The sequence below is a fragment of the Galeopterus variegatus genome, unplaced genomic scaffold (assembly GCF_000696425.1).
Source record: "Galeopterus variegatus unplaced genomic scaffold, G_variegatus-3.0.2 Scaffold228, whole genome shotgun sequence".
NCBI lineage: Eukaryota > Metazoa > Chordata > Mammalia > Dermoptera > Cynocephalidae > Galeopterus > Galeopterus variegatus.
The window spans coordinates 575103-588732 of record NW_007726339.1 but is presented as its reverse complement, the minus strand read 5'-3'; the positions used below and the strand labels follow the sequence as shown (position 1 = coordinate 588732).

At 37.8% G+C, this 13630-nt stretch overlaps 1 protein-coding gene across 4 annotated transcripts in view; it reads right to left on the bottom strand.

Annotated features, from left to right (window-relative positions):
• Positions 1 to 13401, bottom strand: part of ZNF84 (zinc finger protein 84) — a 26885-nt gene extending 13484 nt beyond the window's left edge. The window contains exons 1-2 of one of the 4 annotated variants that reach the window (XM_008566189.1): positions 13384 to 13401; positions 7637 to 7841 (exon numbers count right to left, since the gene is read on the bottom strand). In XM_008566189.1, coding sequence (XP_008564411.1) covers positions 7637 to 7651 — 15 coding nt within the window. In that variant the 5' untranslated portion in view covers positions 7652 to 7841; positions 13384 to 13401. Of the gene's footprint in view, positions 1 to 7636; positions 7842 to 11745; positions 11852 to 13383 lie in introns of those variants that run through there. The other 3 variants (XM_008566191.1, XM_008566188.1, XM_008566190.1) reach the window with 3 other exon arrangements.
• Between the last annotated feature and the right edge of the window lie 229 nt (positions 13402 to 13630).

Here is a 13630-nt window from a genome sequence, read left to right as displayed (position 1 = left end):
GCCGGTCACGAAAAGAGACAAAAAGGAAAAAAAAAAACAAAAAAAAAACCCAGTAACTTGGGGAGGTATTTATTGAAAGACTTTGTTTGAACTCTCTGTATTTTCCCAGGTGCAGATTTTATTTTCTATAATATTTTAGTATTTTAAAGTTATATATATATATATATATTTGGGGGGGGGGGGCTGGCCAATACACAGATCCAAACCCTTAACCTCGGTGTTATAACACCATGCTCTAGTCAACTGAGCTAACTGGCCAGGCCAAAAAGATAATAATATTTGAGAACTTAGACAAAATAGCTATATTACTTGAAAAACAATGTACCCAAAGTGATGCAAAAAGAAACTAAATCTGAATTAATCTTGTAATCGGTAAAGAAATTGACCCCACAATTTAAAACCTTCCCTCAAAGGAAACTCAAGGTCTAGATGGCTTCACTGGTAAATTCTTCCAAATGAATAAAATGATCTTACACAAATTCTTTCAGAGAATATAGAAAGAGTGCAAATTCCTCAACTCATTTAATAAGCCCAGCAGACCCCCTAATCCCATACCTGACAAGGACATACCATGAGAATTACAGGCACATAACTGCTGCAACAAAGAATCAAAATTCCTAACAAAGGGCTGGCCAGTTAGTTCAGGTGGTTAGATTGTAGTGTTATAACACGAAGGTCAAGGGTTCAGATCCCTGTACTGGCCAGTGACAACCCCCCCCAAAAAAAATTCCTAACAAAATGTTAGCAAATTAAATCAAGTCATATATAAAAAACATGATATGGCCCAACCAAAGGAGGTTTCCTCCAGTAATGCAAGGTACATTTAACATTCAAAAGTCAATATAATTAATCACATTAACACCATAACGGAGGAAAACCATGATCACTTCAACAGATGCAGAAAAGGCATATGATGAAATATATACACTATCAACAAACTAGGAAAAGGAGAGAACTTAATTTGATAATCTTAATCTACAAATTGTCTACACAGAGCATCACACTTAATGGTAAAATACTGATACTTATCTCCTGAGAACCAAAATAGCACTAATAGATTTTTTTTGGTGATAACTGATAATGTTCTATATCTCTGTACCATAGCAGCCCTGCCCATAGGTCTCTACTGAACATTCCAAAGGTGACCAAGTAACTTTTAAATTTCATTTAATTTTAATTAATTTAAATTTAAATGGCACATGTAGCTAGTGGCTATGTTGTATAATAAAGAACTTGTCCTGGGTTCCTAGGATGGAGTTTCTAAAGCCTTGGAATTTCTCCAGTGACAGGAGTGTCTTTGTTATTCATGGTGGGCTCTTCTGAGTTTATGCTAAAAGATGACTCATGGCAGGCCCCTAGATAATATCAGGATGAGGACTAGCCATGCCAGAAAGACTAACCATGTGACTAGAAGGTTGTGGCTCTGAGCCAGGTGGTATCAGCCCAACCTCCAGGGAGGAGAGGAAGGCTGGAGATGGATTTCAATCACATGGCCAATGATTCAATTAGTCATGCCTATATAATGAAACCTCAACCAAAAGCCTGGACACCAAGTCTCAGTTGGCTTCCTGGTTCATGAACATCCCAAGAGTGTGACATGTGTCTCTCCATGGGAAGAGTGCATGGAAGCTCCAATGTTCAGGACCCTCCCTGACTTTACCCCACGTGGCTCTTCATTTGGTTTGTGCTGACTTGTATCCTTTATAATAAAATTATACTGCCTAGGACCTCCAGTATAATGTGGACTAGAAATGGTATTAGGGAATGTCCTTGTCTTGCTCTAGGTCTGTACTGTGTTGAGCTACTGCATTACTGCAATTCAATTCTGATGTTAACCACTCAGAGGTTATAGACTTCACAGGTTAAGGGCCGTCCTTGTCTTGCTCTAGGTCTGTACTGTGTTGAGCTACTGTATTACTGCAATTCAATTCTGATGTTAACCACTCAGAGGTTATAGACTTCACAGGTTAAGGGCACAATCCCCAACAAGACTGACCTCACTATACACTGTACAGTGTTTTCCTGAGTTCTGTGAGTTGTTCTAGTCAATTATTGAACCTAGGAGGGCCTGAATTTGTAGCCAGTTCTTTTGAAGTGCAGGTGACCTGAGGAGCCCCAAACTTGCAGCTGGCAACTGAAGTGAGGCAGTTGTTGAAGAAGGGCAGAAGATGGGTTGTAGTATAGAATCTTCAACTTTATGAATGAACTTCTCATACTGTTAACATTAAAATCCATTGTTCTATCTTGTTCTTTGAACAGATCTTTTACCAACATTAATGATTTTATAACATCAGTTATGGGTCATCTGGAAACACTGGCTTCCTGAGTTAAAATCTCACGCACACACACAAAATGGCTTTACCAGTTAATTCTGTAAACATTTAATGTAGGAATAATGCCAATTTTAACAAACTCTTACAGGAAATAGAAGATCATGCTCCCAAACTTTCTGATACCAGCAGAACCTTGATACCAAAACCAAATACGAATACTACAAAAAAGGAAAAGTAAAGGCCAACTTGCACGTGAAAATTGATGTGAAAATCTTTAACAATGTTATCAAAGTACATTGTAGAATATAAAAAAAGTAAAATAAGGGCCGGCCCGGTGGTGCACTGCTACAGTGCGCCACCTGGGAGCGCAGCGGCGCTCCCACCGAGGGTTCGGATCCCACATACAGACCGGTTCCCGCTCACTTGCTGAGCGAGGTGCGGGCGCGACACCGAGGGTTGCGATCCCGTTGCCGGTCCCGGTCCGGTACGGGCGTGACACTGAGGGTTGCGATCCGTTGCCGGACACGAAAAAAGAGAAAAAAAAAAAAAAGGAAAATAAAGGCCAGCCCGTGGCTCACTTGGGAAAGTGTGGTGCTGAGAACACCAAGGCCATGGGTTCGGATCCTATATATGGATGGCTGGTTGGCTCACTTCGGTGAGCATGGTGCTGACAACACCAAGCCAAGGGTTAAGATCCCCTCACCATCTTAAAAAAAAAAAAGTAAAATAAACCAAGACTAAGTTGGAGTTTACCCCAGGAATTCAAGGTTGGTTTATGTAGTGGATTGAATTATGTCTCCCCAAAACTCCCTGAAGCTTGAATTGTGTCCCCCAAGTTTTATGTATTAGACACTTAGCCCCCACTGTGACTGTTAAGAGGGTCAGAAATCCTATTATGGTAATCAAAAGGTGGAGCCCTGAAGAGGTGATTGGATTGTAGGACTGTGCAGTAGTGAATGCATTAAAAATGGTGATCAGGGGCATGGTTCTGAGGGCTTTAAAAAAAGAGGAGAGTCTGTCTTACTCTCTCTGCTCTCTCTGCTTCCACCATCTTGCGATGTGAGACCCCTGGGTCACTGTTGCCACCACCAGATGGACTTTGGACTTCTCAGCCTCAAAAACTGTAAGCAATAAATTTTGTTTTCTTTTTAAATCACCCAGTCTAACATTTTATTTCTTTTTTGTTTGTTTGTTTGGTGGCTGGCCAGTACAGAGATCAAATCACAGACCTTGGTATTATTAGCACCATGCTCTAACCAACTGACCTAACCAGCCATCCCTGGTTTAACATTTTAAAAAATCAATGACATTCCCTATTTTAACAGATTTAAGAGGAAAAAAAATACGTAACCACCTCAACAGATACAGATAACACATCTGATAAAATTCAAGATTTACAAATAGAAGAAAGCACATCACAAGACCTACAAATAATAGAAAAATCTAATTCAGAGTTTTTAAAAAGCACATTTAAAATTTTCAAAAAGCTCAGTTGGTTAGCACGTGGCCTAATAACATCAAGGTCAAGGATTCAGATCTCTGTAGTGCCCAGCCACCAAAAAAAAATTTTTTTCAAAAGGTAGGTAGGCCTAGACTTCACAAGGAAGGCATATAAAAGTATGAAGAAACACAAGCAGACAGAAAAAAGAACAAATTAACACACTAAAAACTGAAAAATAATCAACGTCTATTTTTTTATAAACCTCCTGGCAAACCAGGAATTCCATGGAATTTATTTTTGTCAAAAAATATTATTGCTGGGCCGGCCTGGTGGTGCACTTGGTAGAGTGCGGCGCTTGGGAGCGCGGTGGCGCTCCCGCCAAGGGTTCGGATCCCATATAGAGACCAGTCCACTCACTGGTTGAGCGCGGTGTGGGCGCGACACCAAGGGTTGCGATCCCGTTGCCGGTTGCGGTACGGGCGCGACACCGAGGGTTGCGATCCCATTACCAGTCACGAAAAAAAGACAAAAAGGAAAAAATATATATATATATTATTGCTGATATTTTTGTGAATATGGAAAAGCTAATCAAATCTAAAGAAATACTACTAGAATTAATAAGTGAGTATTAAGTTGTTCCTGGAATATAAAGTCCATATGCAAAAATCTAGTGTATTTCCATGTTGGGCAACAAAAATTTTTTAATTAAAAAAATATTAAGTATCATTTACTGTAGTAATGGCTAACTGTAGATCTGGGGTAGAAAATGTAAAAACTGTGCCTTGATATATATTTTTTTCCTTTTTGTCTTTTTTCGTGACCAGCAATGGATCGCAACCCTCAGTGTCGCGCCCGTACCGGACCAGGACCGGCAACGGGATCGTAACCCTCGGCGTTGTGCCTGCACCTCGCTCAGCCAGTGAGCGGCCGGTCTGTAAGTGGGATCTGAACCCTCGGCGGGAGCGCCGCCGCACTCCCAAGCGGCGCACTGTAGCAGTGTGCCACCGGGCCGGCCCGTGCCTTGATATATTTTGTCATGTTACAAAGCAGGATTGCAGCTAATAAATACAGAAGAAATGACAGAAGTAGTATATCACCATTCTGAAGCTTCCAATGAAATAATCCATCCAGGGAATGATCACAAAAAGCTGCTAACATGACAAAAAGAGAGATAAGCAGACATTACGTGCCCCCTGAAAGAAGCACATACACAACCTCTGAAGTATTCTTGCTAAAAAAATCAAACATGAATCTGATCAAGCCTCTAGATCAGATCTGTCCAACAGAACTTTCTGTGATGATGGAAATATGATTTATCTGTGCTATCCAAATCACTGTAGTCCAATTTGTAGCTACTGAGCACTTGAAATATGGCTAGTGTGATAGAGGGATTTAATTTTAATTAATTTAAATGTAAATAGTCTTGGGCCGGCCGGTGGCACACTCGGTAGAGTGCAGCACTTGGGAGCGCGGCGGGGGGCGGCGCTCCCACCGAGGGTTCAGATCCCATATAGAGACCGGTCCGCTCACTGGTTGAGCACGGTGCGGGCGCGACACCGAGGGTTGCGATCCCGTTACCAGTCACGAAAAAAAGACGAAAAGGAAAAAAAGAAAAATGTAAATAGTCTTATGTGGCCAGTGGCTTCCGTACTGGACAGCACAACTCTAAACCTACCAATTTATAGCAAATACAGGTGACAAAGAACATATTAACACCATGGGGATGCAATTAGCAAAATCCAGACAGTGGAAACTTCTTCAACAAATTGTTTGGCTAGAAAAAAATAGGAAGAGCCAAGAGATTAAGAGATGTACAAGACTGATCAACCAATTGCACTGTATGAATTTTATTCGGATTCTGACTCAGACTGCAAACAACTTAGGAATTTTACGAAACCACTGAAATTTGAACACTGACTAGATTTGGTGACATTAAGAAGCTATCTTAATTTGGGGGGAAGGTTGCAATTGCAATAAATCTCACAAACAAAATGTTAAGTTAAAGAAGTAAGACACAAATGAGTATATATCACAACAGACAAAACCAAACTATAGCATTTAAGGATTGAAAGTTAGGAGTAAAACTATAAAGAAAAGAAAGGAAAAGCTACAAAAAAAAAGTCAGGATCCTGGTTACCTTTGTCAGGAAGAAAAGGTTGTGACTGGGAGAGGGCACGTGAAGGGCCCTCATTTGGGATGGGAATGTTCTATTTCTTGACCTGAGTGGTAGGTTCATGCATATTCAGTTGATAATAATTCATTAAACTGTATTTTTATTTTTTATGTACTTTTCTGCATGTGAATGAATTAGACTTTACATTTTAAAAAGGTAAATGAATAAATAATAACGGTCACTAGGTCCTGCTTTGGCAATCTACCCTTCGGTCATACTCTTGAGAAATACTATGAAAAACAGCCATAAGATCCATGGGTTTATTATATGATGTTTCTCTTGAGGACATGAGCCACTATAGTAGTCCCCTTTGTATGCACAAGAGATACATTCCAAGACTCTCAGTGGATGCCCAAAACCATGGATAACACTTAACTCTATATATACTATGTTTCTCCTATACATACATATCTATAATAAAGTTTAATTTATAAATTAGACACACTAAAAGATTAACAGTAATAAAATAGAATAATTATAACAATATACTGTAATAAAAGTTATCACACACTGTAGCCGTAACTTTTGCAGTTTGAGGTGCGTCAGCAAAACTAGCATGAATTTCTTTTCCCTTCTTCACAATTTCATGATGGATGATTCATTCTTACTTCAGATCTTAGCAACCTCAGCATATGATTTTTTTTCTTTCCTTACTGAGAACTTTCACCTTTTCATTTAAAGGAAGCACTTTATGGCTTCTCTTTGACATATCCAAATTACCAGCATCACTCCTCTTGCACTTTGAGGCCACTATTAAGTAATATCCAAATTACCAGCATCACTACTCTTGCACTTTGAGGCCACATTGAACACAGCACTGTGATACCACAACAGTAAATCTGATAATCTGATCTGATAACCCAGATGGCTAGTAAGTGACTTAACAGACAGGTAGCATATACAGTGTGGATATGGGATGATTCACGTCCTGGAAGGAACAAAGCAGGACAGCTCAAGATTTCATCATGCTACTCAGAACAGTGCACAATTTAAAACTTATGAATTGTTGATTTCTGGAATTTTCCATTTAATATTTTCAGATTGCAGTTGACTATGGGTAACTGAAACCACAGAAAGTGAAAACGCAGATAAGGGGGACTACTGTATACCATTTATTTAAAGGCTTCACCAAGGAAAAAAACAGACACCTAATGACCAAGAAATATTTTCTTCCTATGAGGAATCAGTTTGCTTTTTCCTTTGAACTATGTAATTTATCTAAACATATGTATTTCTTCATTACAACTGTTAAATTTTTTTTTTTTTTTGTCTTTTTGTGTGTCCGGCAATGGATCGCAACCCTCAGTGTCGCGCCCGTACCGGACCGGGACCGGCAACGGGATCGCAACCCTCGGTGCTGCGCCCGCCCCTCGCTCAGCCAGTGAGCGGGAACCGGTCTGTATGTGGGATCCGAACCCTCGGCGGGAGCGCTGCCGCACTCCTAAGCGGCGCACTGTAGCAGTGCGCCACCAGGCCGGCCCAACTGTTAAAAATTTGAGATCGAAGTTTGTAGCTCAAATTCAATAATTATGTAGGACTCTATGGCTTATAAATATTCAAACCTTAAGTACTTTTCAAAGTTTTATAAGTTAATATATCACTGCTCCAATTTTGCCCAATCCTGATCTTCTATTCTGAGGATATTTTTCCCTGATTTCTTAACTATTTATACTTTTCTTTTTCAATGGAAGACTTATACATCTCTTCTAATCCCCTGAAAAAATTATGAGGAATAAACAAGCAACTCACCTGTAATGTGGTCATTTTCCGTTGCCAGTGCAAGATGATTAGCAAGACTGAGATCTGTTCTACTGTGTCTCTTCTGCCTCTGCCCCAAAGCTCTGGAGTGAAGTCTCGGCTAGGTCTTCTACAATGAGAATGAATTCCTGGTTCCAGGAACTCCTTCCTTATATCACATGAGAAGGCTTACTTGTGGGGAACCAGGATCTGTGGACTTAGGGACAAATGCACATCAACTGGTATGTTCTCATCGTGCCTGAGATCTTTTCCTCTCTTGCTAGGAACTAGGAATTCATGATCATCTAAGGTCAGAGTGTGTTTGCTACATAACTGAAACAGGGCTCTCAGGGATAAAAACACGATATAGTAAAATAGAACAGTAAAAGCTTATGTCTCTGCAAACAGATAAGAAAATATAAATAAAATAATCCTAAGATTCATTCAATAATTACTGTGGACAATGAAATATAAATCACTTTAATAGGTGCTGTGAAAAAAAGACAACTCCTTTTTAGCAGATGGAATTTTTCAAAGCTTATATGATTTTGTAGTGTTTTAATATCTGATTTAAATTTGAGTTTTAATCAACTTTTATCCTTCACTGGCTATGTGACTTTTGGCGAAAACAAACTTCATCTTTCTGAGTTTTAGTTTCCTATTAAAATCTTCTATATCCTGGGCCGAGCCCATGGCGCTCTCAGGAGAGTGCGGCGCTTGGGATCGCAGCAGCACTCCCGCAGCGGGTTCGGATCCTATATAGAGATGGCCAGTGCGCTCACTGGCTGAGCGCGGTGCTGCCGGTCTCCAAAAAAAAAAAAAAAAATCTTCTATATCCTGGGCCGAGCCCATGGCGCTCTCGGGAGAGTGCGGCGCTTGGGATCGCAGCAGCACTCCCGCAGCGGGTTCGGATCCTATATAGAGATGGCCAGTGCGCTCACTGGCTGAGCGCGGTGCTGCCGGTCTCCAAAAAAAAAAAAAAAAATCTTCTATATCCTTATTTTTGTCTGCCAATTCTGTCAATTTCTGAAGGATGTTAACATATCTTGATATGATTATAGATTGGTCAGTTTTTCCTTGTAATTCTATTGATATTTGGATAAGGCTATGCTGTTTGATGCACAGAGGTTGTACATTTCTGGAAAATTATTTCTTTAATCATTATGTAATGATACTCCATACCCCAAATAACGCTTTTTGCCTTAAAATCTATTTTACTTTAGAAGAAGTTGGCAACATACCACTCCGTTAGTATTTGCTGGGTATGTCATCCTCCATCTAACTACATTTAAAATTTCAGTATCATGTTTTGTCTCTTATAAGCAGCTGAGAGCTCAAATTTGTTGTATTTTTTAAAAAACCCAAGCCAATAATCTTTTAACTGAGCAATTCAATACACTTACATTTACTGTGGTTCTTACACTTATTATTGCTTCTTTTTTCCCCTCCTTCCTTGCCTTCTGAGCCTCTATTTCTCTATTTGCTAAAACGGTGAGGATAAAGTGGAACTCCCTAGGCTGGCCAGTTAGCTCAGTTGGTTAAAGCATAGCCTTACAACCCCAAGGTCATGGATTCAGATCCCCATATTGCCAGTCATACGCACGCGCGCGCACACACACACACACACACACACACACAAAGTGGACCTACCAGTGGGATTCTGAGGAACAAATGAGATTCTAAAAGGAAAGTGACTGACGCCTCATGATAACAGCTAACATATGAGTGCTTTCTATATATAAGACAACAAAACAAAGCATTTTACAATTTAATCCTTACAGACAACCCTATAAGGCATTTAGCATAATCTCCATTTTACAGAGAAAAAACTGAGATGCAGACTGATGTAGAGTGTGCCCATGATTGCACAGCTGTTACACGGCAGAATTGGAATGTTATTTCTCTTTCCTGCTATGTTCAAGACATTTACTACAAAAAATCATAATGTCGTTTGTGTATGTTTATGTACATACACATGCACAACATAAATCCTTGAATTAGCTCTTATTTCCAAGCACATATGCCATCACTTATTCCCACAAAAACACAAAGAACAGCCTGACTCACCCCCGTATCATACTAAAAAGCAGCACATAAAAAACCAAACTTCCCTTTCATGCCTTTTTGTGATTCAAAGTTCAGTGACAACTCAAAAACACAAAGTGGGGTTCCTCCCAATTTTATAAGAAATGATTCCTTTATACCCTAAATCGGGATAATATATGCATCTTAGAACAGTAGCTGGCACACAGTCATCACTAAACAAATATTAGCCATAATTATCACAAATGTAAAATATAATGGCAAAATTTTAAAACGTATACAAGCTAAAAAGGAAGTAACTATTATCTATGATCTCACCATACCACAGGTAACCATTCTTAAGAGATGGTGAAAACTATGCTGATATTTTTAACAAAACAGAAACATATGGTCACATTTAACAATTTTTGTTTTTTCCAGAACATCTTTCCAGATCAATAAATTTGTTTCTATAATATCAACAGCTTTCTTATACAAAACAATGCAAAAGTAGAAAAATCCTACTCATAATAGGAAAAAAACCCATAAAATATGCAGGAATATACTTGATAAGAAATATTCAAGATCCATATGAAACAAACTAAAAACACCAATGAGGACTATAAAAATAGAATTTCATAAATGTATAATTTGACCTTGTTCTGAGATAAGAAGATCTCACATTGTAAAGATAATCTGACCCCAAATTATTTAAATCAACTCCAATCATAATCTCAAAAAGCTTCTTTTTTTCCCCTGCTTCTGAGCAGGCTTGAATCAAAAAGTTTTTCTTTAACCAGCAAATCTGATGTTCATCTGTAAGAGAAAAGGTTCAGAAACAGCCTGGACACTTTTGGAAATATAAAATAATGAGTGTGAACAGGCCCAATGTAATAACGCATATTACAGAACAATTGACACTGGCTACAGAAAAGATACACGGAAGAATAAAACATAACTGTCCAAATACATAAGAATTTAACATGTAATAAATGCAGCATTTTAAAACCATGAGTAAAACTGGATTATTTAATAGAACTGATTAACATTTGAAAGAAAATAAAGATAGCTATCTATTTTATACATTACAACAAACTACTTCCAGATAAATTAGAATTTATTTTTATTTATTCATTTATTTTTTATGGCTAGTCAAATGAAGCAGTGGGAGTGAAGAAGGAACAAAGAAATCTGTAACTGGTTGTGATCAATTAACTGTAAACACTACTGCACTTGGACTGCCTAAATCAGAATTTAAAATAATGAAAACCACAAAAATTCCTGAATAAAACACAGGAAAATATTTGTATAAGTTGGGGAAAGATCTCCCCATGTATGATACAAAAGGCAAAAGCTATAAAACTTTTAAAAAAACAGTCAATAAGTTAAACCATTAAAAAAAGTAAAACCTCTGATAAAAAAAAATCATCACATGCACACACAGATGCATATACACACAAATAAATATATCATTTCCTTTGCATCATGCTTTTACTTAATTTCATTTCACATAATAAAAATTTTGACATTGATCATCACATGCACACACAGATGCATATACACACAAATAAATATGTCATTTCCTTTGCATCATGCTTTTACTTAATTTCATTTCACATAATAAAAATTTTGACATTGTGAAGAATGTTGATGTGAAACCATTCCCATAAACAGAAAGCCAAATTCACAATGTAATTTTAAAATTTCCTTTATAATCTTGTCAAAGACTAATTGATGAAGTTTAACTAGGTTGCAGTGAGAACTTATAAGTAGAAAGATCTTCATGGAGATGACACAGATTTAGCGCATATAAAGGGTTGAGAATTTTAGGTGAAAGTGATGTGATAAGCAATCAGTGTAGTATTAAAATATTTCTGATGATATTTAAATTTGTTACTAAGAACAAATTCACACTCTACACCTAACTTCACTAATTCAAACAAATGTTTTTGAAAGTTTGCCTTTAAGGGAGAAGCTACCCCTAAACTTATTCTCATACATTCGGCTCTCACATGTACTTTTAGCAAATAAGCCCTTCACTGTACAATTTGGCCCATTTTCACTTCATTGGTTGTGGTTTCTTGTTTTTCGTTTCGTACCTTGGCAGTTTCCTGCATAACACTGCAGCTCTCTTGTGACAGCTCTCACATTTATCTTCAGAAGGGATGGACAACCTTCATCATCATCCCGCAGTTCTACTCATCAAGTTCTAAGGGAATTTCAGGGAAACGCAGAAAATAAAAAAATAACTTTTATTTGCATTTACTATGTGCCAGATGTTTTATACAACCATATGGTCTTTTTTTTTTTTTAACATACCAGTACAAAAATAGCGATTAGGCAGGCACAGAGGTTCAGCAACTTGCCCAGCATCTATGACAAAGTCAGGAAGTGGCAGATCTGGGCCACTGGACCCATGCAGTCCATCCCACAACCTGTGACCACACACAACCCCTCTGCAATACTGGAGGGTGGAGTGGGCAAAGGCCTCCAGTGTCCCTGTTTATATTCCCAGTACAGAACCTACAGTCTCTTACCCAGAACTGATATTACCAAAACAGACTAAAAATAAACACAAAAGAAAGATAAGTTATGGTGGGCCAGTTAAAAAAAAACTCCAGTTAAGTTTAAACTCCCCACTTGGGACAAAATATTTCAAGTTAAAAAAGATATTAATGATACATTGCAACAGCTTTAAGGAACATAAGCAGCATGTTCCCAATTTTGCTTTTTTGAAGGAAATATAAATACATAAGATGCATTAAACACTTACACGCATTTACTCACTAAAAGAAATGCACCAAAATGCTAGCAGTAATTATCTCCTGTCAATGGGATCATGAATAATTTTTATTTTAGTCTGTTCATCAAGATGCTCCAAACTGACTACATATTTAAAATTTCTCATAACAGAAAATAGTATACTTTTTCTTTTTTTGGTGGCTGGTCCATACAGGGATCAACCTTAGACATTGATGTTATGGGCACCACACTCTAATAAACTGAGCTAACCAGCCAGCCCACATATTATTATTATTATTTTTTTTTTTTCTTTTTGGTCCTTTTTGAGACCGGCAGCACCGCGCTCAGCCAGTGTAGGATCCGANCTTTTAAAAAAACAGTCAATAAGTTAAACCATTAAAAAAAGTAAAACCTCTGATAAAAAAAAATCATCACATGCACACACAGATGCATATACACACAAATAAATATGTCATTTCCTTTGCATCATGCTTTTACTTAATTTCATTTCACATAATAAAAATTTTGACATTGTGAAGAATGTTGATGTGAAACCATTCCCATAAACAGAAAGCCAAATTCACAATGTAATTTTAAAATTTCCTTTATAATCTTGTCAAAGACTAATTGATGAAGTTTAACTAGGTTGCAGTGAGAACTTATAAGTAGAAAGATCTTCATGGAGATGACACAGATTTAGCGCATATAAAGGGTTGAGAATTTTAGGTGAAAGTGATGTGATAAGCAATCAGTGTAGTATTAAAATATTTCTGATGATATTTAAATTTGTTACTAAGAACAAATTCACACTCTACACCTAACTTCACTAATTCAAACAAATGTTTTTGAAAGTTTGCCTTTAAGGGAGAAGCTACCCCTAAACTTATTCTCATACATTCGGCTCTCACATGTACTTTTAGCAAATAAGCCCTTCACTGTACAATTTGGCCCATTTTCACTTCATTGGTTGTGGTTTCTTGTTTTTTGTTTCGTACCTTGGCAGTTTCCTGCATAACACTGCAGCTCTCTTGTGACAGCTCTCACATTTATCTTCAGAAGGGATGGACAACCTTCATCATCATCCCGCAGTTCTACTCATCAAGTTCTAAGGGAATTTCAGGGAAACGCAGAAAATAAAAAAATAACTTTTATTTGCATTTACTATGTGCCAGATGTTTTATACAACCATATGGTCTTTTTTTTTTTTTAACATACCAGTACAAAAATAGCGATTAGGCAGGC